Genomic DNA, 26,247 nt, shown 5'->3' on the forward strand with positions numbered 1-26,247 from the left:
ATCTCGTCTTCCCATCCTCTGGGTCCTTCTGGGGCCCGTCCCTGTCACATCAAGTGCTGTTCACGGAGGCAGGCTGCGTTTCTTTGTGCTTTATTCACTCAGAAGGGTTGGGGTGGGAGTGCGCAGGTGTGGGGGTGCTTCCTCAGTTGGGGCTGAGCCCAGCTCAGACTCGCCTCCTTGGGTGTGTTTCCAAGGCACGCCCATCTCCTCCCCTGCTTGGGTAGGGGTGGCGTGAGGTGCCAGGTGAGGTGGAGGCTTTGGGGTCAACAGTCCTAAGCCACGGTGTGTCGGGAGGAAGGAGGGCCTGAGGCAGGGGTCAGCCCTCCCTCCTGAGCTGCTCCCGCAGCGTCTCTGTCACCTTCTTCAGTTCGTCTCTCAAGTGCTCCAGCCGCTCCACCTCCTGTTCCTGGTGGGGTCAGAAATGGGGTGGTCAGCACCCACCTTCAAAGGCAGGCCACTGTGATTGTGGGCCATGTGGGTTCTCATAGTGGCATCCAGCAGCAGTCGTTCTGATCGTCGTGGACTGCGATGGTGACCATCCTGACTGCTGTAACCCCGGAAGAGGTGCTGGCTAATGTGACCACAGCCAACAGCAGTGGCTTGGGACTCGCAAAGGTGCCTGGGATGGGCACCTTGTGATGTGACGGCACTTTATTTTTAAGACGGAGTCTCGCTCTGTCACCCAGGCTGGAGTGCAGTGGCACGATCTTGGCTCACTATAACCTCCACCTCCCGGGTTCAAGCAATTCTCCTGCCTTAGCCTCCCGAGTAGCTGGGATTACAGGCACACACCACCAACGCCTGGCTGATTTTTTGTATTTTTAGTAGAGATGAGGTTTCACCATGTTGGCCAGGCTGGTCTCGAACTGCTGACCTTAGGTGATCCACCCGCCTCAGCCTCCCAAAGTGCTGGGATTGCAGGCGTGAGCCACTAGGCCCAGCCTTATTTATTTTTAAAGATGGTTTTGCTCTGTTGCCCAGGCGGGAGTGCTATGGCACAATCATGGCTCAATGCAGCCTCAACTGCCTGGGTCCAAGCGATCGTACCACCTCAGCCTCCTGAGAGCTGGGACCAGGCATGTGCCACCATGCCTGGCTAATTTCTTAAATTATTTGTAGGGCCGGGCGCGGTGGCTCAAGCCTGTAATCCCAGCACTTTGGGAGGCCGAGGCGGGTGGATCACGAGGTCAGGAGATCGAGACCATCCTGGCTAACATGGTGAAACCCCATCTCTACTAAAAATACAAAAAACTAGCCGGGCGTGGTGGCGGGCGCCTGTAGTCCCAGCTACTCGGAGGCTGAGGCGGGAGAATGGCGTGAACCCGGGAGGTGGAGCTTGCAGTGAGCCGAGATCGTGCCACTGCACTCCAGCCTGGGCGACAGAGCGAGACTCCGTCTCAAAAAAAAAAAAAAAAAAAAAAAAATTATTTGTAGAGTCAGGGTTTCACTATGTTGCCCAGGCTGGTCTCGAACTCCTGGCCTCAAGGGATTCTCCCACCTTGGCCTCTGAAAGGATTCCCCTCCCTAGGATTACAGGTGTGAGCCACCATGCCCAGCCTGTTATCGGTACCACCAATCATGGTGACACCTTGTTTACCATGACCCAGCAATGGTATCTATCTGTCACCTAGTGAAGCAGGCACAGCAGCCACTTTTCATGGTGGCCAACTTGCTAGTGACGGTGGCTTGCTTCTGTGCAATAATGGCACCATCTTGGTTGCTGTAGTCCATACGGTAGTATGGAAGTATGAGGCAGAGGCCTTGCACGGAAGTTGTTACCCAGTCCTGGTGTCGGTCTTGGCCACTGAGATCCACTAGTGATGGATCTGGTGGTGCAGGGCCAGCACGGGTGGCTGCTGAGTTGTAACTCCACTGACCATTGTCAGCCCTGCCTCTACACTGTTTTGGTGTTCCTCCTCCATCCCCCTACTCACCTCACTCTCCAAAGCCTCCTTCTCCTCCTGCCTGGGCTCAGCCCCTGGCTGGTGGTGGTGGTGGCGGTGGGGTGAGTCCTCGTGCCTCTCTCCTCCGCCTCTCTCGGCCCCCTGCCACAGGCTGCGGTCCCCACCCAGCACCCGCACCCCCTTCTCCTCTGCCTGGAACTGGGCCGTCTCTTCGTCGCTGGCCTTCTCTGCCACTCGCTTCTGGAGGTCCCCTCCATTCTCTAGATGCTGCTGCCACAGGTCCTCGAAGGTCTCCATGGGCCCCCTCTTCCTCTGCTCCTTCTCGTCCTCCTCGTCCTCCTCCCGGTGGAGCTGGCGGTGCCCTTGCTCACGGATGGCTTGTTCCTGGACCTCGGACTTGTGGGTCCTCTCTGCCAACTCCTCCTTTTCCTCATCCCTCACCTCCTGGCTGGACCTCGTCTTCCCAGCCTCCTTCTTCTTGAAATCCCCAAGCAGCAGGCCTTTCTCCTCGGTGGATGCACAGCCATGGGGCTCTGTGCCGCACATCTCTGGCAGAAACGGAAAGGACTCTCTCCAAGCATCCAGTTGGGAAACTGAGGCCGGGCATGGAGGCTCACGCCTGTCATCTCAGCACTTAGGGAGGCCGAGACGGCTGATCACCTCAGGTCAGGGGTTCGAATTGGGAAACTGAGGTCTTAAAGAGTTCTGGGGCCTGCCCGAAGTCTCACAGGGGCGCTGCCCAGACTGGAAGGGGAGGGTCCTATTTCATCCTACCTGGGAGGGGACGTTCCCTGCCCCGTCCGGTCCCTCTGCAGGGAGCCACAAGGGTGGAGCTGGTGGCCAGACTCTGTCAGGTGTGAACGCTGGGCAGTGCCCTGCTGGCCCAGGCAGCGGGCTCTGGGGATGAGGACCCCTTCCTCCAGGTAGCCCGGGCGGGAGAGCATGTGGGCACCCGGGCAGGACCCTGGGTGGGGTGAGGTCAGGTCCGATGGGGCTCCGGAGGGCAAGTGTGGCCCGGGTCCTCCTTACCCTTGTGGAGAAGAGCAGTGCAGGGTCCTCTCTGGACCTGGCCCACGGTCAGCACCTCTGTGACCACCTCTGCCAGACAGCGGGTCAGCTGGGGGGCAGGGGTGCCGGGTCAGAGGGGAAGTTGAGGGCAGGGGAGATGGGGAGGAGCGCGGCTGGTTTGAGGGCAATGGGGATCATGGGGCAGGCTGTGCAGGGAGGGCGGGGCCCCAGCTAGGTGAGGCAGGGCAAGGGCTCCACACTCCTCACCTCCTCCTTGGAGGGTCTCAGTGCCAGGGGAGCAGCGGTGGCTGTGGAGAAAGGAGACTGGCACTGGGCTTGGCCGCCCTGGCTGCTGTCCCCGGTACCAACCCCAGCCCCATGGACGTGCCAGTCCCCACACATCCCCTCCTCATCCCATCTGGCAGGTGCAGCGTCCCTAGCTGGAGGCTCGGCCCCTGAAGCCTCTGCTGGCTGCACTGCCCACTCCCTCCCACCCAAGTCCCTGCTCCCCAGCCCCTGGCGGGTCCCACACTCACCTGTCCCCAGCAGCAGCAGCAGCAGCAGCGCAGAGGCTGGCCCTCGGGGCGGCATGGTGGGCGTCCCACGGGTCCAAGGCACTGTGCGGGCCAGGGTTGCAGCGCCTTATAACCCACGCGGGGACTCCGCAGGGGAGGAAGTGATGTCACCGCCGCCCCCTCCCCACCCGCGGTGGGGTGACATCTGCAGGGCGGCCGCCTGCCTGAGACCCTCAATTATTCATGAGGCCTCTGTCCTGCACGCACTCCCCTCGAGGCTTCTGGCCAGGAGCGCAGCACGGAGGGTGGGGGCCTCCCCTTTTTGTTTTTTTGAGACAAGGTCTGGCTCTGTCGCCCAGGCTGGAGGGCAGTGGCGCCATTACAGCTCACTGCAGGCTCCTGAACACAACTGATGCTCCCACCTCAGCCTCCCAAGTAGCTGGGACCACAGGCGTGCACACTGTATCTGGCTAATAATGTTTATTTTTTGTAGAGACAGGGTTTCATTTTGTTGGCCAGGCTGGTCTCAGACTCCTGGGCTCAAGTGATCCTCTCGTCTGGGCCTCCCAAAGTGCTGGGATTACAGGCCTGAGTTGCCATACCTGGCCTGGGGGTCTCTTCCCAGAGCAGCATGGTCTGGTACACTCGCCCTCCATGCTGGCAGGTGGACCTGGATGGGGACCCAGAGGCAGCCACTCACAGACAGACCTCAGGCAACTCCTTCCCTTCCTGGGCCTGTTTTCTCATCCAGAGAGCAGGTCTTTCTCTTTAAGAGACAGGGTCTTGTTAGTTGCCCAGGCTGGAGTGCAGTGGCGCAATCAAAACTCACTGCAACCTCAAACTCTCAGACTCAAGGGGTCCTCCCACCTCAGCCTCCAGAGCAGTTGGGACTGCAGGCTTGCACTATCAGGCCAGGGTAATTTTTTTCATTTTTTGTGGAGAGGGGTTCTTGCTATGTTGCCCAGGCTGGTCTCAAACTCCTGACCTCAAATGATCCCCACACCCGGGCCTCCGAAGTGCTGGGATGACAGGCGTGAGTGAGCCACTATGCTTGGCTGAGTGGGTCTCATAAACCTGCCTCCTCAGAGGTTGCAGTTGGCTTCTGGCCTAAGCCCCAGCTCCACCACGTGCCGGCCGTGCAGCCCAGGATATCCACTTAACTTCTCTGAGACCTGTTTCCTCACTGTAAATAGGGTGGGTGACAACCTACTCCACAGGTGGACAGTGAGGATTAAATAGTTGTGTGTATGGTATTTAGGGAAGTGCCTGGTACTGGGAACTGCGCACATCCAAGCACCTTCAGTCCAGTCATTTTTATTGAGCCTCTACTACACGCCAGGTCCTCTTTTAGACCTGAGGCTACAGCAGTGAGCCAGTTGGTGGGTACCCCTGCCCTCCTGGAGCTGGTATCTGACACACATCAATACATATTAAGGAAGGCAGAAATGCATAAAAAATACAGTATCTCAGGCCGGGCATGGTAGCTCATGCCTGTAATCCCAGCACTTTGGGAGGCCGAGGGCGGATTACCTGAGGTCAGGAGTTCAAGACCAGCCTGGCCAACATGGTGAAACTCTATCTCTACTAAAAATACAAAAAATTAGCCGGACGTGGTGGCACTTGCCTGTAATCCCAGCCACACGGGAGGCTGAGGCACAAGAATCTCTCAGAGGTTGTAGTGAGCCGAGATCGCACCATTGCACTCCAGCCTGGGGCAGTGAGACTCCATCTCAAAAAAAAAAAAGTATCTCAGATGTGGATAGAGTGCTGCGGGGGTTTCACTGTGGTCATGGAAGACTTCTTGGAAGAGATGACATTTGAGCTAAGGCCTGAGTGATAAGATGGAGGCCAGCACACACCATCTAGGGGAGACACAGCCAGCGAGGGAGACTCACCCATGCAAATGCAGGAAGGAGTCTGGAGAGTTTCAACAGCAAGGCGGGTCGGGTGGATCAAACAAGACAGAGAGATGGGCCAAAGAGGAAGGCGGAGTGGCTCAGGCGGGGTCTTAGGGGCCTTGATGACCACTTTACCCTGAAGCCACAGACCTCTGAGGAGGGGTGGGTCACCAAACTGAGGCGCTCACAGGTCCCTCTGGCTGTGTGGCAAGGATGGAGAGCAGGGAGCCAGTGAGGAGGTTTCCAGGGTTAACCAAAGGGGAGGAATTGGGGAGCAGGGCCAAGGTGGGGTCAGGGAGGAGACACCAGTGGGCAGAGTCTGGAAACCTTTTTTGAGACCGAGTGTCGCTGTGTCGCCCAGGCTGGAGTGCAGTGGCATGATCTCCGCTCACCGCAACCTCTGCCTCCCAGGTTCAAGCGATTCTCCTGCCTCAGCCTCCCGAGTAGCTGGAATTACAGGCATGCGCCACCACGCCCGACTAATTTCTGTGTATTTTTAGTAGAGACGAGGTTTCACCATGTTGGCCAGGCTGGTCTTGAACTCCTGACCTCAGGTGATCCGCCTGCCTTGACCTCCCAAAGTGCTGAGATTACAGGCATGAGCCACTGCGCCTTGCCAGATTCTGGAAATATTCCTAAGGCAGTGTTGCCAGGGTTGCTAATGAAGTGGATATGGATGACAAAAAAGTCGAGGCTAACCTGAAGGGTTATGGCCTGGGCAGCCAGGAAAATGTCCTGGGATGGGCGTGCCTGAGGAGGAGCCGGTGCAGGCAAAGTGATCAGAGGACCAGGTGGCTTCTCTGAGTTTGCGATGCCCACTGGGCCCCTACCTGGAGCTGCAGAAGGGACAGCTGTGTGGGGAGCTGGGGACTGAGGGGTGAGGCTGGGGCTGGGGTCAGCTCGAAGGGACCCTCAGAGGGTGACTCTGTTCTGGGTTGTCCCGGAGGAAGGGGAGAGAATTTGGCATCCTCTCAGCTCCCTGGTGGCCCCCAGACCAGCCTCCATGTGCACTGGGGGGTGGCTGGGCACTTCCAGCCATGGTCTTTGCAGCCACAGACCCTTTGAGGACAGCGCCTCTGAGCAGCTGCCCAGCAGCTCCTGGAAAGCCGGGCATCTCCCTTGTGCACAGATCCATAGAGGCCTTTGTCCTGACCATTTATTGGGGACTTTTTGCTCAGCACTGTGGGAGGGAAGGAAGGAGGGATGGAGGCCTCTTCCTCTGCTTCTCCTGTCCCTAGAACCATCAAGTCCAGAGGTCCTGTTTCCCACTGGGACCCCTCAATGATAACAGGCTCAGTGACTGACTCTGAGGCAGCAAAGACAGAGGAGAGGTGGACCCCAGGGTCCAGGGGCCTGGGCGTGGAGCTGACGGGAGGAACGCAGATGTCAGGACAGGCTCAGGAACACAGGTCCCAGGTGTCCGGGGTCTCCTGAGCTCCAGGAAGCAGTGACGCCCTCTAGGGCTGCCGAGGGTGGGTTCTCAGCTTACAGCAGGCTGGCCAGGCCGCCCAGGCTTCCGGGGCTGGTTGGGGCCGATGTACTGGAGAGGCACGTGGGTGGGGGCTGTGATCCGATCGGTGCCGAGGTACGGCTGGAGGGCAGGGGGCACGAGCACTGAGCCGTCCTGGGGACAGAGCAGACCTCAGGACACTGCAGATGCCCCAGCCCTCCCCCACACTGAGCTGCCTTTCTTAGTGGGACCCTCCACCCCTCACCTTTTGCTGGTTACTCTCCAGGAGCGCGATGAGGAGGCGGGGAACAGCACAGGCGGTGGCGTTCACCTGCGAGACAGCCATGCTCGGAACCAGGCGCCCACCCCAAGCCGGGCCCGGGGAGGAGCCAAGGTGGGTGGGTTTAGGGTGGCAGAGGCTGCGGGCGAGGGCACGCGGGCAGGAGGCTACGTGGGTCTCACCGTGTGGGCAAACTGCAGCTCCCCAGCCTCGGTCTGGAACATGATGTGGAGGCGGCGGCTCTGGAAATCCGTGCAGTTGGAAGCACTGGTGACCTGGCGTGGAGGAGCGGCAGGCTGAGTGGATCAGGGATCGGGGGCAGGCCTGTCCTCCTGCCCACCCCGTCCCCAGCGGCACAGGGCTCACCTCTCCAAAGCGGCCTCGGCCTGGCATCCAGGCCTCAATGTCAAACTTGCGGTAGGCAGGGAGGCCCAGTTCCTGGGTGGGCATGTCCAGGACCCTGCAGCCAAGGACAAAGGCGTGGGGAAGGTCAGCGGGTGAAAGGAGGCGCAGGAGAAAGAAATGGAAACAATGGAAGAGAAAGCAGCCAAAAACTAGGAAAAAGCCCCAGAGTTTGAGGCCAGCCTGGGCAACATAGGGAGACCTCATCTACCCAAAAAACAAACAAATAAAAAGGAGGAGATGATAGTGGCAAAGGAGAGAGTTGTGAGGCCAGGGGTGGTGATGGTGAAGGTCGTATATGGAGGAGGAGGCACAAAAGAGGTTGACGGGAGCGGAGGAAAGGCACGTGGCAGGGTCCACCGGCTGTTCACAGCGGCCATTCACACATGTGCACCTTCTAGGCACCCTCGGTTTTTTTCTTTTTTTTTTTTTTTTGAGACAGAGTCTGGTTCTGCTGCCCAGACTGGAGTGTAGTGGCGTGATCTCAGCTCACTGCAACCTCCACCTCCCGGGTTCAAGTGATTCTCCTGTCTCAGCCTCCTGAGTAGATGGGATTACAGGTGTGTGCCTCCACGGCCCGCTAATTTTTATATTTTTAGTATAGATGGGGTTTCACCATGTTGGCCAGGCTGGTCTCGAACTCCTGACTTCAGGTGATCCGCCTGACTTGGTCTCCCAAAGTGCTGGGGTTATAGGTGTGAGCCACCATGCCCGGCCTTTATTTATTTTTTAGAGACAGGGTCTCACTCTGTTGCCCAGGCTAGAGTGCAATGGCATGACCACAGCTCACTGTAGCCTCCACCTCCTGGGTTCAAGCAATTCTCCTGCCTCAGTCTCCCAAGTAGCTGGGACCACAGGTGTGTGCCACCATACGTGGCTAATTCTAAAAAACGTTGTAGCCGGGCGCGGTGGCTCAAGCCTGTAATCCCAGCACTTTGGGAGGCCGAGACGGGTGGATCACGAGGTCAGGAGATCGAGACCATCCTGGCTAACATGGTGAAACCCCGTCTCTACTAAAAAATACAAAAAACTAGCCGGGCGAGGTGGCGGGCACCTGTAGTCCTAGCTACTCGGGAAGCTGAGGCAGGAGAATGGCGTGAACCCAGGAGGCGGAGCTTGCAGTGAGCTGAGATCCGGCCACTGCACTCCAGCCTGGGCAACAGAGCGAGACTCCATCTCAAAAACAAAAAACAAAACGTTGTAAAGACTAGCTCTCAGCCGGGCGCGGTGGCTCAAGCCTGTAATCTCAGCACTTTGGGAGGCTGAGACGGGCGGATCACGAGGTCAGGAGATCGAGACCATCCTGGCTAACACAGTGAAACCCCGTCTCTACTAAAAAATACAAAAAACGAGCCGGGCGATGTGGCGGGCGCCTGTAGTCCCAGCTACTCGGGAAGCTGAGGCAGGAGAATGGTGTAAACCCGGGAGGCGGAGCGTGCAGTGAGCTGAGATCCGGCCACTGCATTCCAGCCTGGGAGACAGAGCGAGACTCCGTCTCAAAAAAAAAAAAAAAAAAAAAAAAAAAAGACTAGCTCTCGCTATGTTGCCCAGGCTGGTCTCTAACTCCTGGCCTCAAGCAATCCTCCTGCCATGACCTCTCAAAGTGCTGGAATTACAGGTGTGAGACCCCACAGCCAGCCTATGCTCCCAGTTTTTTACAATGGGTCACCCAGAAAAGAAGTCCACATTTGTCAGCCTCTCTTGAGAGCTGCGTGTGACTGACAGGGTGAGAGGAAGTGGAGGTCACAACCTCTGGCTCCCCCTTTTCCCACCCCCACTTCCCACTGGGAGGTGAAAAAGCATCTTGGGCTACACAGAAGAGGCAGTGGCCCACAGAGAGGGGGAGCGCAGGAGGAAAGAAGCCTGGTCTCCACTCTGGCACACTGTGTGCTGTTCCTGCTTCTATTACAGTCCTGTGAGGGGCCACTGGCCCATGGCAGACAGACTGGGATCCTGTATATGCTCCTGTAATCCTTGTACAGGAAAATGGGGGCAACGAGGGGGCTGGAGAGGTGGTTCCAGATCGAGGAGCAGCTAGCCAGCCCCTCATCCCTCCCCTACCCGACCCCCACCATCCCTGGGACCCCAGCCCCTCTCCGCACCGGAAGTGCAAGCCCAGCTCCGTCAAGATCTCCATCTGAAGGGACAGGAACTCCTCCAGCAGCTGTGAGCTCTGCTCCAACCCGGGGCCTGTCACCCCAAACATCTCCACCTGGGACAGAGGGCACAGGAGTCAGGAGGCTCTGAGCTCTTGGGGTGACCCCCCCACCCCAGCCCCGTTTAGTCCCAGCGACACCAGCCTTGGTGAAGTGGTGTACTCGGTACAGCCCCCGGGGTTCCTGTCCCGTGTTTGTCTCCGCCCGGTAGCAGGTGCTGGAACAAACCATCCTGGCAGAGAGCAGGGAAAGTCGGGTCAAGGGGGGAAGAGTGATTGTCACAAGTAGGGTCAGGGTCTAAGGAAACCAGGTGTCACCTGACTGGCAGGTCCCTGAAGGCCACGGCGTGGTCCATGAAGTAGCCTGGGAGGAGAGACCACAGGGTGAGCCAGGGCTGCCAGTGCCCAGAGGAAGCCTTTGGGAGAGTAAGAGGCACTCCCTCTGGTGGATGCAACCCCAGGTCAAGGCCCAGGGCTGGACTGTCACTGTACTGCTGTGCAGTTAACAACCTACACAACCGTACACGTTGGCCCTGGGGCTGCTGAGCTGCTCTGGGCAGGTGGTCACCCCCAGCGCTCCCTGGATGCTCCCAGTTGTCCTTCCACATCCGTCCTGCTCCTCCCCACCACCCACCCACCACCCAATCCTCACCTGCAAGCCCCACCTCCGCTGTTCCAGCCAGGTTGAGATCTTCGAAGCGAGCAGGGTCGATGTTGTAAATGTGGGATGGGTTGGCATTTGGTGTCATCCCACAGCCTTCCTGGGGGAGGCGGCCAGGCCACAGGGGTCAGGAGACAGGTAACCCTGGCCTCTCTCGTTTTACAGTCACAACCCCAGCTCCTCCCCTGCACACATCTGGAGCCACCCTGGCCTCCCTGCTATGGCCCGGCCCCCTCAGCCTGGCCCCAGGGCGGTCTCCTCAGGTCTCCCTGCCTCGGGCACCCACGACAGGGCCTGACACCCAGGTGGGTGAGGGGAGCGGAGCAGAGGCCTCACTCACAAACACTGCTCCTCGGAGAAGGTCTGGCACCGTCATGGGGGTGAAGCCCTGTTCAGGGGAGAGGATGAGTGAGCAGAGCTGGGACCCCTACCAGACCCAGACCCCAAGTTCAGCCCCGAAGAAGGGGCGCTGCAGAGGGAGCCAGCAGCTTCCAAAGCCCCTTCCTCCTCAGACGAAACTGAGGCAGGGGCTGGCGCAGGGGCTCACACCTGTAATCCCAGCACTTTGGGAGGCTGAGGTGGGCAGATCACCTGAGGCCAGGAGTTTGAGATCAGCCTGGCCAACATGGCGAAACCCTGTCTCTACGAAAAAGATGAAAATTAGCCGGCATGGAGATCGTGCTACTGAACTCCAATCTGGGCGACAGAGCAAAACTCCGTCAAAAAAAAAAAAAAAGTTAGCCAGCATAGTGGTATGTGCCTGTAATGCCAGCTACTCGGGAGGCTGAGGCGGGAGAACTGCTTGAACCCAGGAGGTGGAGGTTGCAGTGCGGTGAGCCAACATTGCGCCACTGTACTCCAGCCTGGGTGACACAGTGAGACTCCATCTCAAAAAAAAAAAAAGAACAAAAACAAAAAGTACAGATCTGGCCACACCCTCCCCTTCTTAAAAGCCTCCCATGGCTCCCTAGTACCCTCTGGAAATGTTTGAGTCCCTCGCCGTGACCAGTGCTCCATGTAACCAGTCCCTGCCATGTTTCAATGGATGCTGTGATTCCCAAATGCTCCCTTTATACCACAAGCAGGCAGTGAGGTGCAACGATTCTAAGCACAGGCTCCAGGCCCAGCTCCAGACTGGCTGTGGGACCTTGGGCCAGGTACCTCCCCTCTCTGGGCCTCAAGCCCTCTCTCTAAAGTGGGGATGATGCCACCACCCACTTCATAAAGTTGTCGTAAGGACTAAATGTGTCAATGATGCACACGAAGCCCTGAGAGTAGTGACTAGGGCAGAGAAGAGGTCATCCCCATCCCCGCTGGGCCCTCTGAGCTCAGCTTCGATGCCACCCCCTCCAGGCAGCCCTCCTATCTTGGCCCATACCCGGCGGAGAAGCTTGTTGAATGTGAAGTTGACCAGTCCGTGCTGCAGGAGGGCTCCAGCCCCGCGCAGGTAATAGGAGCGGTGGCCAGACACGTGGGACAGGCGCCTAGGAGACAAGCAGACAGGTGGATGCACATGGGCCAGGCTGGCAGGGAACGTGGGGACGCAAACACCCGGGGGAAGAGGCCCAGCTACTGGGTGGGGCTGGGGCATCAAAGATTCATGGCACTTCCACATCTCACGCTGAGGCCAACGAGGCAGGAGCCAGCTGTTGGGTGCGGGCAGCTGGGAGAGGGGCGCTGGGAGCCAGGGGAGGGCCTCACTTCTGACGGATGATGTCGAGTTTCTCGCCAATTTCCAGGTGGCCTCGGGGTTGGAAGGAGAAAGCTGGATGTGGGTGAAAAGCACCGGTGTAAGGCAGTGGGGGGAGAGGGACGGGGCCCAGAGAGAAGCTTCCAGAGACAGCAGGGAGGAGGGATGGTGAGAGAAAGTAAAGGAGGGGCAGGAGAGAAGGGAGAAGACATGGAAAGAGAGGGAAAGGGAGTGAGCAAAGGGAAGAAAAGAGAGACGGAGAGAGGGAGAGAAAAGCAGAGACAGGGAGAGGAAATGAGAGGAGGCAGAGACAGGAATAAGAGGAGGGGTGGGGAAGGCAGAGTTAGAAACAGGAGAGAGGCCGGAGGAGAAGGGAACACCCCGAGGAAGGGAGGAGGATCAGAGAGAAGGAGGCACAGAGTTGGGGAGAAAAAGCCCCAGAGACACGGACCAAAGCAGGGGGTCAGACAGAGACACACACACACACTCACCCACACTCACACACACACATACAGGCACACACAGAGGCAGTCACATACACACACAGACACGCACAGAGACAGACACACACACAGATACACACAAGTACAGACACAGATACACACACACACAGATACACACACAGATACACACACACACAGATACACACAAAGACACACAGATACACACACAGATACAGACACACAAAGACACACAGATACACACACACAGATACAGACACACACAGATACACACACACAAAGACACACAGACACACACACACAAAGACAGACACGCACACAGATACACACAAAGACACACAGATACACACAGATATAGACACACACACACACATGCAGACACAGAGACACACACACAGACACACAGAGATACAGACACAGACACACACACAGATACAGAGGCACACACACACACACACACAGATATACACACACACAGATACAGACAGAGACACACACAGATACAGACGCACACAGATACACGGCACACGTCACACAACACATAGCATACACAACACATACTCATACACATACAATACAATCACACAACACAGGGTGAGACTGCTCAGTGGTGAAGCGGGAGATAATGAAAACCCAAGGACCGCCTCTCAGAGACAGCTCGAGCCCGGCCAAGGCAGGAAGCTGGAGCCACCTCCTGTACCGCCAGGAGTTCTCCAGGCTCCAGACATGTTCCCAGACCCCAGGGGCCCCCACCCCGAGACCCCAGAACCCCCACACCACAGGGCTTGTCAGCTCCCAGGCCTGGGCTGTGGCCCACCTGGCTTGTCTCCGACCACGTGGAGTACTTGAGCCTGGCTCTCATCCCCGACGGGCTGCAGGGAGACAGCGGGAGTCACGGGAAGGCGGCGCTAGGCGGGCCCCGGGCCTCCCTGCCGCCCAGCACGGTGCTCACCACGTCTGGGTGGGTCTGGTTGGGCAGCTTCAGAGCCTGCAGATAGAACTGCTCCTCCAGCTGGGCCTCCCTGGGGTACAGGGGGAAAAGCTGCTTCCGCATCTCCCGGCCGCGTGCCCGCAGACTCTGGTACCTGGGGTCCTGGGGGCAGCACGGGTGGGGTCAGCCCGGGAGAGGGTCAGGACTCCCTCAACCAGTGTGAGACCTTCACCCTGACTGGCAGAGCCCCTGTGGTGGACATTCCTACCTCTTCTCCAGACCCAGCATCCTGAATGTCTCTGCAGGAACTTCCCTCACCATCACATGGCAGGTTCGTGGGGAAAAGAATCAGGCCTGGCCAGCTAGAACGTTCTATTGCCTTGGCCACAATGACTGGCTCAGAGACAGGCACCGGATGCCAGCTGAACTCATGAGAATCAGCCCCAGGACTTTAACCGGAGCTATCAGGAAAGTGCTTGACTTTGCTTCCCACTTACACAAGGACAGAAAGCTGGCCTGGGAATGGGAGGAACACAGGACCAAACATGGAGCCAGCGCCTGGATCCAGCCGTACCTGAAGCCAGTCTTAGTTCCATGCATCAATACAGCCTATTTTTTTTTTTTTTCCCTTAGACCTGTTTGAGCTGTTTTCTGTTACAAAAGTGGAATAGTGACTGGCAGGGTATCCTCCCTGTGCACCCCCAACCCTGGATAGGACATCAACTCTCCACAGTACCTGCTGCACTTCACCACTGTCCTGGTTTGCCTGGTAGAAAAGAGACAGGGTGGGCGATTAGGTTGATAAAGTTGAGGGTGGGGAAGAGAAAAAAGAGTGAAAGGTCAAAACAAGGCCAGAGGATCTTAGTCTCTTGCTCTGTCAGTGCCTAGCTGGGTCCCTCTGCAACTCTGCTTCCATTTCTCTATTGCTAACACTACAAGGAGGCAAGATAATTAACAGTAATCACAGCTGCAGCTCCGTGTAGGAAGTGCTGCCTCCATGCCAGGCTCTATGCACAGGGCTCTCCCATGCCATGATTTCTTCATAATCCACTTTAGGAGGTAGGCATTCATGGAAACCCTGTGATAACGGTTTGGCTGTGTCCCCACCCAAATCATATCTCAAATTGTAATTCCACCTGTTGAGGAAGGGACCTGGTGGGAGGTGATCGGGTCCTGGGGACGGTTTCCCCCATGCTGTTCTCGTGATAGTGAGTTCTCACGAGATCTGATGGTTGAAACGTGTTTGGCAGTTACCCCCTCTGGCTGTCTCCAGCCACCCTATGGAAGGGAAAGTGCCTTGCTTCCCCTTTTGCCAAGACTGTAAGTGTCCTGAGGCCTCCCAGCCACGTGGAACTGTGAGTCAATTAAACCGCTTTTCTTCATAGATTAGCCAGTCTCAGGTATTCTTTCTTTCTTTCTTTTTTTGGGGGGGGGAGGGGGGACGGAGTCTCGCTCTGTCACCCAGAGTGGAGTGCAGAGGCGCAATCTCAGCTCACTGCAAGCTCCGTCTCCTGGGTTCACGCCATTCTCCTGCCTCAGCCTCCCGAGTAGCTGGGACTACTGGCGCCCGCCAGCACACCCGGCTAATTTTTTGTATTTTTAGTAGAGACGGGGTTTCACCGTGTTAGCCAGGATGGTCTCGATCTCCTGACCTCGTGATCCGCCCGCTTCGGCCTCCCAAAGTGCTAGGATTACAGGTGTGAGCCACTGCGCCGGCCTCTTTATTTTTTTTTTGAGACGGAGTCTTGCTCTGTGCCCCAGGCTGGAGTGCCGTGGCGCGATCTCTGCTCACTGCAAGCTCCGCCTCCCGGGTTCACGCCATTCTCCTGCCTCAGCCTCCCGAGAAGCTGGGACTACAGGCGCCCGCCACCTCGCCCGGCTAGTTTTTTTTTTTTGTATTTTTAGTAGAGACGGGGTTTCACCGTGTTAGTCAGGATGGTCTCGATCTCCTGACCTCATTTTTTTTTTTTTTTTTTTGAGACGGAGTCTCGCGCTGTCACCCAGGCTGGAGTGCAGTGGCCGGATCTCAGCTTACTGCAAGCTCCGCCTCCCGGGTTGACGCCATTCTCCTGCCTCCACCTCCCGAGTAGCTGGGACTACAGGCGTCCGCCACCTCGGCCGGCTAGTTTTTTGTATTTTTTAGTAGAGACGGGGTTTCACCGTGTTAACCAGGATGGTCTCGATCTCCTGACCTCGTGATCCGCCCGTCTCGGCCTCCCAAAGTGCTGGGATTACAGGCTTGAGCCACCGCGCCCGGCCGATCTCCTGACCTCATGATCCGCCCACCCTGGTCTCCCAAAGTGCTAGGATTACAGGCGTGAGCCACCGCGCCCAGCTCAGTCTCAGGTATTCTTTATAGCAGTGTGAAAATGGGGCCGGGCGTGGTGGCTCACGCCTGTAATCCCAGCACTTTGGGAGGTTGAGGTGGGCGGATCACCTGAGGCCAGCAGTTGGAGACCAGCCTGGCCAACATGGAGAAACCTCGTCTCTAAAACCTTATACTAAAAATACAAAAATTAGCCGGGTATGGTGGCACATGCCTGTAATCCCAGTTACTCGGGAGGCTGAGGCACGAGAATCCCTTGAACCTGCGAGGTGGAGGTTGCAGTGAGCCAACATCAGGCCACTGTACTCCCGTCTGCGTGACAGAGTGAGACTCTGTCTCAAAAAAAAAAAAAAAAAAAAGAAGAAGAAGAAAATGGACTAATATACCCTGTCTGTAGATTTGAAAATGGAGGCTCGGAGAGGTAAAGTCTGTCTGTGCATTCGAGGGCCTGCACCCAAGGCCCCCTTGACATTCCGAACCTTCCATGATCCTAAGCAGCTGAGGGAATCCAACAGCCTGGGTCTGAATGTTGGGCACCTACATGCTGTGAGCCCTTGGGCAAATCTCTGCCCCCTCTGAGCCTCAGTATCCCCATCTGTGAAGTGGGATGATAACAGGACCTCCCTGGGCAGGGCTGTTGTGCAGCTTCCCCGAGAAGATGAGTTAGCACTCAAAGAACATTAAATGATCCATTGTGTTGCTTCCATTGACTGTCCAGGACGTAGACAGCCCGAGGCTGGCCACTCAGCAGGTGCTGGGAGATGTGATTCAGGGTGGGAGAGGCCTCCAAACAGAGTGGTAAAAACCAACTGCCTGGGTGTGAACCTTGCCTCTCCCACTTCCTGGCTGTGAGACTTAGGTACTTTTTCTTGTTGGTACTTTTTCTTGTTGGTACTTTTTCTTGTTGGTTTTTTTTTTTTTTTTTGAAACGGAGTCTCGCTTTGTCGCCCAGGTGGAGTGCAGCGGCGTGATCTCAGCTCACTGCAAGCTCCGCCTCCCGGGTTCACACCATTCTCCTGCCTCAGCCTCCCGAGTAGCTGGGACTACAGGTGCCTTCCACCACGCCCGACTAAGTTTTTGTATTTTTAGTAGAGACGGGGGTTTCACCGTGTTAGCCAAGATGGTCTCGATCTCCTGACCTTGTGATCCGCCTGCCTCAGCCTCCCAAAGTGCTGGGATTACAGGCGTGAGCCACCGCGCCCCGCTCTGGTTGTTTTTTCTTTGAGACAGGGTCTCGCTCTGTCACCCAGGCTGGAGCGTGATGGTGCGATCATAGCTAACTGCAGCCTCAAACTCTCGGACTCAAGCGATCTTCCTGCCTCAGCCCCAGAGTAGCTGGGACCACAGGCGCATACCCCCCATACCCGGCCACTTAGGCCCGTTTTAAACTCTTAGGGCCTCACTTTCTCCCAGCTGTAAAACTGGGTTTGTATTGTTCCTATGTCACAAATAGTTGTGAGGATTAAGAGTACCGAAAGCACCTGGTGTGGTGCATAGCGATGTCTACATAAAGGTCTGCTGTTGTTTTTATGATTGTTTTTAAGCCCTCTGTGGCAGACACTGTTGGTTGTCTAACCCAAAATCCCTCCTTCCAGGCCGGGCGTGTGGCTCACACCTGTAATCCCAGCACTTTAGGAGGCCAAGGCAGGCGGATCACCTGAGGTCATGAGTTCGAGGTCATAAGGCCAACACGGTGAAACCCCATCTCTACTAAAAATACAAAATTAGCCAGGCGTGGTGGCACATGTCTGTAATCCCAGCTACATGGGAGGCTGAGGCAGGAGAATCACTTGAACCCAGGAGGCGGAGGGTGCAGTAAGCCGAGATCATGCCACTGCACTCCTGCCTGGGTAACAGAGTGAGACTCGGTCTCAAAAAAATAAAAATCAAATAAAGATCCCTTCTTCCTCCCTCCCCACACAACTCTGACTCAGTTCACCCTTCAGGGGAAGTGGGCCCAGCTGGACGCTGGCCTCTGATCAGCCTGTGCTGGCTGCCGGAACTCCACTCCTCTGGCTGACAGCTGGAGTGGGTGGGGGTCTGGGCCCAGGGGACACGAGGGGACTCTGCTGGATGCTTCAGGAAAGGTGTACTTGCTCCTGAAAAAGGAACTCAAGCCAGAGAAATCTCTGTCTCCTTCCCCTGGCAGAGTCATGTGAGGAGATGCTGGACTACAGCAGCCATCTGGAAACCCTGATGGGGAAACTGAGGAAAGATCAGTGCAGTGAAGTTGCCGGTGCAGAGAGAAGGAAAGGACCTGGGCCGGGGATGCTGGAAGAACCGCTAATTAATCAACCCTAGGGATGCCAGGGTCCTGCACGGCTCGCTATGTGAGGTAATGCATGTCCATGTTGTTCACGCTTGTTTGTTTGTTTATTTATTTATTCATGGATGGAGTCTCACTCTGTGGCCCAGGCTGGAGTGCAGTGGCGCCATCTCGGCTCACTGCAACCTCCGCCTCCGAGGTTCAAGCGATTCTCCTGCCTCAGCATCCCAAGTACTTGGGATTAAAGGTGCCCGCCACCATGCTGGCTAATTTTTGTATTTTTAGTAAAGATGGGGTTTCACCATGTTGCCCAGGCTGGTCTCAAACTCCTGACCTCAGTTGATCCACCAACCTAGGCCTCCCGAGTAGTTGAGATTACAGGCGTGAGCTACCGCGCCAGCCTGTGCAAGCTCTTTATTTATTTATTTATTTATTTTTATTTTTATTTTTTGAGACGGAGTCTCGCTCTGTCGCCCAGGCTGGAGTGCAGTGGCGCGATCTCGGCTCACTGCAAGCTCCGCCTCCCGGGTTCACGTCATTCTCCTGCCTCAGCCTCCCGAGTAGCTGGGACTACAGGCGCCCACAACCGCGCCCGGCTAATTTTTTGTATTTTTAGTAGAGACGGGGTTTCACCGTGGTCTCGATCTCCTGACCTTGTGATCCGCCCGCCTCGGCCTCCCAAAGTGCTGGGATTACAGGTGTGAGCCACCGCGCCCGGCCTGTGCAAGCTCTTTAAATTCAGTTTCCTGTTACCTGTGTCCAGAGACACCCTGGTGGCCATTTCCCACCTACTCAGGTCCCCATGCTCACCAGCAGGGCCCGCACTGCCTCAGTCACGGCCTCCTTCTCTTCTTCCAGTCTCCGGATCTCCTCCCGCAGCTGCCTCAGCTCCTGCCATGTCGAGATCTGGGGTGGATGTAAGAGGAAAGGAGGTGAAGCAGCCATCGCCCCAACCTTCTCTCTGGAGCCCACTGGCCATCCGGACCTGCGGTGGAGTGAGGCAGAGATCCCTACCTAGCCCTCAGTGGCCATCCTCCCCTCCTCCCCTTCAGTACTGGAATGCCTTGAGGTTCAGCTGGCCACACAGTGCCCAGAATTCAGACATATTGGCCGAGCACAGTGGCTCATGCCTATAATCCCAGAACTCTGGGAGGCTGAGGTGGGTGGATCACTTGAGATCAGGAGTTCAAGACTAGCCTGGTCGACATGGTGAAATCCCATCTCTACTAAAAATACAAAAATTACCCAGGCGTGATGGCAGGCACCTGTAATCCCAGCTACTCAGGAGGCTGAGGCAGGAGGATTACTTGAAACCAGGAAGCAGAGGTTGCACTGAGCCAAGATCATGCCACTACACACTCCAGCCTGGGCAGCAAGAGTGAAACTCTGTCTCAAAAAAGAAAAAAAAAAAAAATCTCTCAACTAGCACTTTAAAAAATCATGGCTGGGTGCAGCACTTTGGGAGGCCTAGGTGGGAGGCTTGCTTGAGCGAGTGCAGGAGTTCCAGACCAGCCTGGGTAACATAGGGAGACCTGCTTCTACAAAAAATTTTTTTTTTTTTTTTTTTTGAGACGGAGTCTCGCTCTGTCACCCAGGCTGGAGTGCTGTGGCCGGATCTCAGCTCACTGCAAGCTCCGCCTCCCGGGTTCACGCCATTCTCCTGCCTCAGCCTCCTGAGTAGCTGGGACTACAGGCACCCGCCACCTCACCCGGCTAGTTTTTTTGTATTTTTTAGTAGAGACAGGGTTTCACCGTGTTAGCCAGGATGGTCTCGATCTCCTGACCTCGTGATCCGCCTGTCTCGGCCTCCCAAAGTGCTGGGATTACAGGCTTGAGCCACCGCGCCCGGCCTACAAAAATTTTTTTTTTTTGAGACAGAGTCTCACTCTGTCACCCAGGCTGGAGTGTAGTGGCACGATCTTGGCTCACTACAACCTCTGCCTCCCAGGTTCAGGCGATTCTCCTGACTTAGCCTCCTGAGTAGCTGGGACTACAGGTATGCGCCACTGCCACCTGGCTAATTTTTGTACTTTTTAATAGAGGCAGGGTTTCACCATATTGGCCAGGCTGGTCTGGAACTCCCGGCCTCAAGCAATCTGCCTGTCTTGGCCTCCCAAAGTGCTGGGATTACAGGTGTGAGCCATATAGCACCCGTCCTCTACCAAAAAAATTCTAAAAAAAATTAGCTGGGTGACAGATTGACACCCTGTCTCAAAAACAAAAAAACGGTTAAAATATACATAATATGGGAGGCTGAGGCAGGTGGATCATTTGAACCCAGGAGTTCGAGACCAGCCTGGGCAACACGGAGAAACCCTGTCTCTACAAAAATTAGCTGGGCATGGTGGCACACGCTTCTAATCCCAGCTACTTGTGCACTGCTGTTGGGAGTGTATATAAAGTGGTACAGCTGCCATGAAACTTGGTACACAAGCCTGGCCAACATGGTGAAACCCCATCTCTACTAAAAATACAAAAATTAGGCAGCTGTGGTGGGACATGCCTGTAATCCCAGCTACTCAGGAGGCTGAGGTGGGAGGATTGCTTGTGCTTGAGCCTGGGAAGTCTCACGGAGCCTGAGAGGCTGCTGTGAGCCAAGATCATGCCACTGCACTCCAGCGTGGGTGACAGAGTGAGACTTTGTCTCCAAAAAAAAAAAAAAAAAAAAAAAAAAAATTTTGTTTTTGAGGAACTGCCATACTTTTTTCCATGGCAGCTGTACCACTTTGTATATACATTCCCAACAGCAATGCACAACGATTCCGACGTTTCCACAACACAATTCTTGCCAACACTTGTCATTTTCTGCTTTGTTTTTAATAATAGCTACTTGAGGCCGGTTGCAGTGGTTCACACCTGTAATCCCAGCACTTTGGGAGGCTGAGGCGGGTGGATCACAAAGTCAGGAGTTCGAGACCAGCCTGGCCAAGATGGTGAAACCCTGTCTCTACTAAAAATACAAAAATTAGCTGGGGGTGGAGGCGGGCACCTGTAATCCCAGTTACTTGGGAGGCTGAGGCAGGAGAATTGCTTGAACCCAGGAGGCGGAGGTTGCAGTGAGCCAAGATTGTGCCACTGCACTCTAGCCTGGGCAACAGAGCAAGACTCCATCTCAAACAAACAAACAAACAAAAAACAAGTAGCTACTCAAATGCATGTCTAAACTACCATTTTGAAAATGAAGAGAGTAGCCAGGCACGATGGCTCACGCCTGTAATCCCAGCATTTTGGGAGGCCATGGCAAGTGGATCATTTGAAGTTAGGAGTTCGAGACCAGCCTGGCCAACATGGCAAAACCTCTCTCTACTAAAAATACAAAAATTAGTCCAGTGTGTTGGTGCACGACTATAACCCCAGCTACTTGGAAGGCCGAGGCACGAGAATCGCTTGAACCCAGGAGGTGGAGGTTGCAGTGACCCGAGATTGCACAACTGCACTCAGGCCTGGGCGACAGAGGAAGACTCAGTCTCAAAAGAACAAACAAAAAAAACCCCTCCCCCCCAAAAAAAAACAACTAGCACTTTACAAATGAAAGAGAATATAATTAAAGAACAAGAACGCATCACACATGGTAAGAGCAAGGATTGTTAATGAAACTAGTTTCAATTTTGGGTGTGTGTCTGCATCAGGATGTGAAATGTATTTCTTACTCTTGGCCACAAAGTTTGAAAAACCCTGCTAAAGGATGTGACGCTCTAAATTATCTACATGGCCATCAAATGGAATTTTCCATCCTACCTCCAGGCTTTTGTATATTCTGGTCCCCTACTTGGGATACTCTTCTCCCCTCTTCCCTGGCAATTTCTCAATCCACGGATCTTTGTTTAATGCCACCTCCTCTGAGAAGTCCTCCCAGGCTGTCCTCCACTTTGCCTTCACAGCATTTACCACAGATTATAATGAGTATATATCTGTCTCTATGAATTCGATTACTCTAGGTAGTCAAATTTACCAGAGATTGTAATTAGTATATATGCAAAGTTGTATGTATATATGTAGAGATTGTAATTAGTATATATGTATAGTGGTATGTATGTTTTAGCAGGGCATGGTGGCTCACATCTGTACTCCTAGCATTTTGGGAGGCCAAGGCAGGTGGATCACTTGAGGTCAAGAGTTTGAGACCAGCCTGGCCAACATGGTGAAACCCCATCTCTACTAAAAATACAAAAAGTAGGCAGGTGTGGTGGCACGTGCCTGTAATCCCAGGTACTCGGGAGGCTGAGGTGGGAGAATCACTTCAACCTGGGAAGCGGAAGTCGCAGTGAGCCCAGATCGTACCACTGCACTCCAGCCTGGGAGACAAGAGCAAAACTCCATCTCAGAAAAAAAAAAAGTCTTTTGCTAGACTGTGAACTCAGATCATGACAGGGCACAGGGGGGTAGTTAAGATTGTGGGGTCTGGGTGTGGTGGCTCATGCCAGTGATCTCAGCATTTTGTGAGGCCAGAGTGAGAAAATCACTTGGGCGCAGGAGTTCAAGACCAGCCTGGGCAACATAGTAAGTCCCTGTCTCAACAAAAAATACAAAAGGTTAGCCGGGCGTGGTGGTATCTGCCTGTAGTCCCAGCTACACGGGAGGCTGAGTGGGAGGATTATTTGAGCCCAGAAGTTCAAGGTTGTAGTGAGCTAGAATTGTACCACTGTACTCCATCCTGGGCGACAGAACAAGACCCTATCTCTTAAAAAAACAACCAAAAAAAGTGGATTCTGGGCCAGAAAGCACAGGTTAAAATTCCCACTCTGCCACTTCCCAGTTGCATGACCTAGCGCAAGTGAATTAGCTTCTAGGAGCCTTAGTTCCTCTGATAAAATGGGAGAAATAATGGCACCGACTTCATAGAGTTGTTGTGAAAATTAAACGAGGTAAAAGTGAATAAAGCACTTCAAACAGGCTGGTAGGGGAGTCTAAGAGAGGAATGGGAAGAAGTGGGGACCCCACTATCCTTAGCACCTCAACAGAGATATCGTGAACCCGGTCCTAATTCCCTTTTATAAGTGGTAGCAATTTTATTATTATTCACCACATAATTCAACATAGCAGTTGCACCTTAAGTATCAGGTTAATAGAACCATCCACTAATGGATTCATTCATTCATCATTAACTCTATTTAACTGCCTGCTATGTGTGGCGGAGATGCAGAACTCTATCTCACTCTCCAAAGGCAAGAGCTCCATCACACCCCAGCCCTGACCCCGTCCGATTCACACTCGGCTCCCCATTTTCCTTTGTGGTCTTAGGGAAAGGCTGCCATGAAGCTGGAGCACGGAGGGCAATGTCACATCGCAAGTTCCTAGAGGACAGTAGGTACCCAGTGAGCAGTAAGAAACAAGCGCATAATGCGTGTCTAGGACACAGTAGGCATTCTTGGCACACAGTAAAGCCTCAGCACTCACTGGACAACTGGCACATAAGTGGGTGCCATGCACAAGACGTTGGCTAACTTGGGAAGGAACTAAAATTCCTACAATAGGTTCGCCCCCTGCCGGAGGGCATCTTGCAGACCCAATTCTTCCGCAAAACAAACAGCCTGTTCCCGCCGGCCGGCGCAGGCACACTCACGATCGCGTGCAGGTCCGCCGAGCGCAGCTCCCCCTTGCGGAGCTCCAGGGCGCGTGCGGCTTCTTCTGGACATGCGCAGAACCACTCTATGTCCAGCTGAGGGAGTGCACTGTAGCCCTCGCGCGCATACTCGTACAGGAGGTTCCGGTTTCGTTTCTCTGTAGCGAAACTTCTCCTTGGACTGCCGTTGGAGATCCAGCCTCTATGGGGCCGGAGCCCCCGACGAGTCAGCAAAGGCCACAAGCGCCGCACCATGGACGCAGCCATTTTGGACCGGGGACAAGGCGGCACTTCGTCCCCCCCACTCTGCGTTTAGACCAATTGCAAAGCAGCGATCCTGATCGCGACGAGCCAATCAGATCCTGAGGATGGTCGACCGCGATAGAGTCGGTCGTCACCCAATCGTCGTCTGTGTCCCGCCTCTTCAGTGACGCGAAGGCAGAACCAGCCAATCCCTGCACGATAGCGCCCGGAAGAGGCTGGAGGCAGGATTCATCGTGTCCGCGACCTCACCGGTAGGGCCCGTGAGGTCGGTGGAATCCCGGGGTCCTCCAAATCTACCAGGCCCTCTCCCCAGTTTCCCACTTCTTGCTGTGTGCGGGCGAGAGTGGTTGGGTTCTCGGGAGCCCACTCAGAGCGAGGCTAAATTTACGGAGGCACTTTCTATTAGCAGCATGAAGGCCTTTGGTTAGACCTATAGAGGTATTTCTTTTGATTTAACCCAGAAGGTCCTGAGAGCGGATCGGCCAGCATTTGCAGATCGGCCACTTTTCCCTCCTTTCTGAATCTTTTATCCCTACCACAGGGACGGCCCAGGCGGCAGGATGTCCTGGTCTGGCCTTCTCCGTGGCCTCAACACGTCCCTAACTTGTGGTAAGTGGGGGACTCGGACTTCAGGGACGAGGCTAGAGGAGGAGGGTTATTCGCTCTGGGACTTGTGTGCTTCCGTCGGAGCCCCGAGGGAAACGGGGGTGGAAAAACACGGTGGGGTTTTGGCGGAGCTCGGGCTGCTAGAGCAAGAGGTGGGAAGCAGCTGCATGGAGGGCTACTGCGTGTCAAGCGGAGTTTCGGTCAGTTTTATTATTTATTTATTTAAGATCTCCCTCTGTCGCCCAGGCTAGAGTGCAGCGGTGTGATCACAGCTCACTGCAGTCTTGACCTCCTGGGCTCAAGTCCTCTTGCCTCAGTCCCCCAAGTAGCTGGGACCACAGGCCTGCAGAACCACAACCAGCTAACTTTTTGATTTTTTGTAGAGACGGAAGTCTCCCTGTGTCGCCCAGTCTGGCCTTAACTCCTGAGCTCAAGTGATCCCTCTACAGCCTCCCAAAGTGCTAGGATTACATGCATGAGCCACTGAGCCTATTATTTTAAACAGCACTAAAAGTAATGCTTCCTGGTCGGGCGTGGTGGCTCACGCCTGTAATCCCACCACTTTGGGAGGCCGAGGTCAGGAGTTCGAGGCCAGCCTGACCAACATGGTGAAACCCCCGTCTCTACTAAAAATACAAAAACTAGCCGAGCGTGGTGGCGGGTGCCTATAGTCCCAGCTACTCGGGAAGCTGAGACAGGAGAATTGCTTGAACCCAGGAGGCAGAGGTTACAGTGAGCTGAGATTGAGTCACTGATCTCCAGCCTGGGCAACAGAGCGAGACTTCGTTTCAAAAAAACAAAAAGAAAGGAATGCTTCCTTGAATAATAAAGAAGAGTTTTGTCTGTAAATAACACTAGACGTGAACAAATGCATCCTTGTAAAGTGCTTGAAACAATGCCTAAGACACCAAAATTGAGTTGATACTACACTAAGATCTGTTCTCTGCCATAATAACCGCTTTCGGCCCTCTCCAGGCCCAGCTCTGGTTCCCCGGCTCTGGGCCACCTGTTCCATGGCTACCCTGAACCAGATGCACCGCCTGGGGCCTCCCAAGCGGCCGCCTCGGAAGCTGGGCCCCACGGAAGGCCGGCCGCAGCTAAAGGGTGTGGTCCTGTCCACGTTCACCCTCAAGCCCAAGAAGCCTAACTCGGCCAATCGCAAGTGTTGTCGAGTACGGCTCAGCACGGGCCGCGAGGCCGTCTGCTTCATCCCCGGGGAGGGTCACAATCTGCAGGAGCACCACATTGTCCTTGTGGAGGGCGGCCGCACCCAGGACCTGCCGGGCGTCAAGCTCACCGTTGTGCGTGGCAAGTACGACTGTGGCCACGTGCAGAAGAAGAAGTGACAGCTGGGGCCATGGTGGGCTGGGCACCCCTGCAGAACATGAACCTTCCGCTCCCGGCTACCACAGGGTCCTCTGATGCTGGCCTTTGCGCCTCTAGAGGCAGCCACTCATGAATTCAAGTTCTGGCTCCGCCTCTTCCATCAGGACCACTGTTAAGCCATAGGAGTTGTGGGGGTACAAAGGGTGCCCCTCTGTCAACACCCTTGGCTCCTGTGTTTAGAGGGGTGGGATGAAGGACCTTTTCTGCTGGGACAAGACACTGTACTGCCCTCTGCTGGGAAGGGGTTTTAATAAACATCCTGGCCCTTGCGATGTGAACCCTTGTGGAGTATTTGCCCTCCTTGTGGCTGTGGCAACGGACATCTCTGAGCTTCAGTTTCCTCCTCCAGAAAATAATAGCTCCATTGGTGGTATCTCCTTTATTTGGCTTGTTGAAGATTAAATTCGATGCTCTATGTGCATAACACGCATGGGAGGGCTACTGTTATTTTATCTTATTTTTTTTAGACAAAGTCTTGCTC

General features: G+C 55.1%; 3 protein-coding genes across 6 annotated transcripts; 1 reads left to right on the forward strand and 2 right to left on the reverse strand.

Annotated features, from left to right (window-relative positions):
- Positions 1–56: 56 nt before the first annotated feature.
- LOC105495389 (coiled-coil glutamate rich protein 2) lies at positions 57–6,345 on the reverse strand. Its single transcript, XM_011764852.2, has 6 exons — positions 4,030–6,345; positions 3,449–3,529; positions 3,180–3,220; positions 2,934–3,021; positions 1,935–2,452; positions 57–406 (listed from the first exon to the last, which is right to left on the reverse strand). Exons 1-6 carry the CDS (start codon positions 4,058–4,060, stop codon positions 317–319), a joined length of 849 nt encoding a protein of 282 aa, XP_011763154.2. The 5' UTR covers positions 4,061–6,345; the 3' UTR covers positions 57–316.
- A 121-nt stretch (positions 6,346–6,466) lies between these two features.
- On the reverse strand, positions 6,467–23,815 carry LOC105495384 (seryl-tRNA synthetase 2, mitochondrial). Of its 2 annotated transcripts, XM_011764843.3 has the most exons (17): positions 23,511–23,815; positions 18,758–18,853; positions 14,092–14,121; positions 13,853–13,929; positions 13,377–13,446; positions 13,242–13,296; positions 11,975–12,038; positions 11,652–11,757; positions 10,614–10,661; positions 10,265–10,373; positions 9,931–9,976; positions 9,758–9,845; positions 9,560–9,669; positions 7,422–7,515; positions 7,238–7,330; positions 7,041–7,106; positions 6,467–6,949 (listed from the first exon to the last, which is right to left on the reverse strand). In XM_011764843.3, exons 1-17 carry the CDS (start codon positions 23,775–23,777, stop codon positions 6,806–6,808), a joined length of 1,563 nt encoding a protein of 520 aa, XP_011763145.2. In that variant the 5' UTR covers positions 23,778–23,815; the 3' UTR covers positions 6,467–6,805. The 2 variants fall into 2 exon arrangements, with proteins under 2 accessions (XP_011763145.2, XP_011763144.2); XM_011764842.3 differs by lacking the exon at positions 13,853–13,929 and having other exon boundaries at positions 13,377–13,517.
- Positions 23,815–26,044, forward strand: LOC105495386 (mitochondrial ribosomal protein S12). 3 transcript variants are annotated; one of them, XM_011764844.2, is made up of 3 exons: positions 23,815–24,212; positions 24,316–24,383; positions 25,356–26,044. In XM_011764844.2, exons 2-3 carry the CDS (start codon positions 24,335–24,337, stop codon positions 25,724–25,726), a joined length of 420 nt encoding a protein of 139 aa, XP_011763146.1. In that variant the 5' UTR covers positions 23,815–24,212; positions 24,316–24,334; the 3' UTR covers positions 25,727–26,044. The 3 variants fall into 3 exon arrangements, with proteins under 3 accessions (XP_011763146.1, XP_011763147.1, XP_011763148.1); XM_011764845.2 differs by having other exon boundaries at positions 23,815–24,039; XM_011764846.2 differs by having other exon boundaries at positions 23,815–24,025.
- The last annotated feature ends 203 nt before the right edge of the window (positions 26,045–26,247 follow it).

Source organism: Macaca nemestrina, chromosome 20 (assembly GCF_043159975.1).
Source record: "Macaca nemestrina isolate mMacNem1 chromosome 20, mMacNem.hap1, whole genome shotgun sequence".
Lineage (NCBI taxonomy): Eukaryota > Metazoa > Chordata > Mammalia > Primates > Cercopithecidae > Macaca > Macaca nemestrina.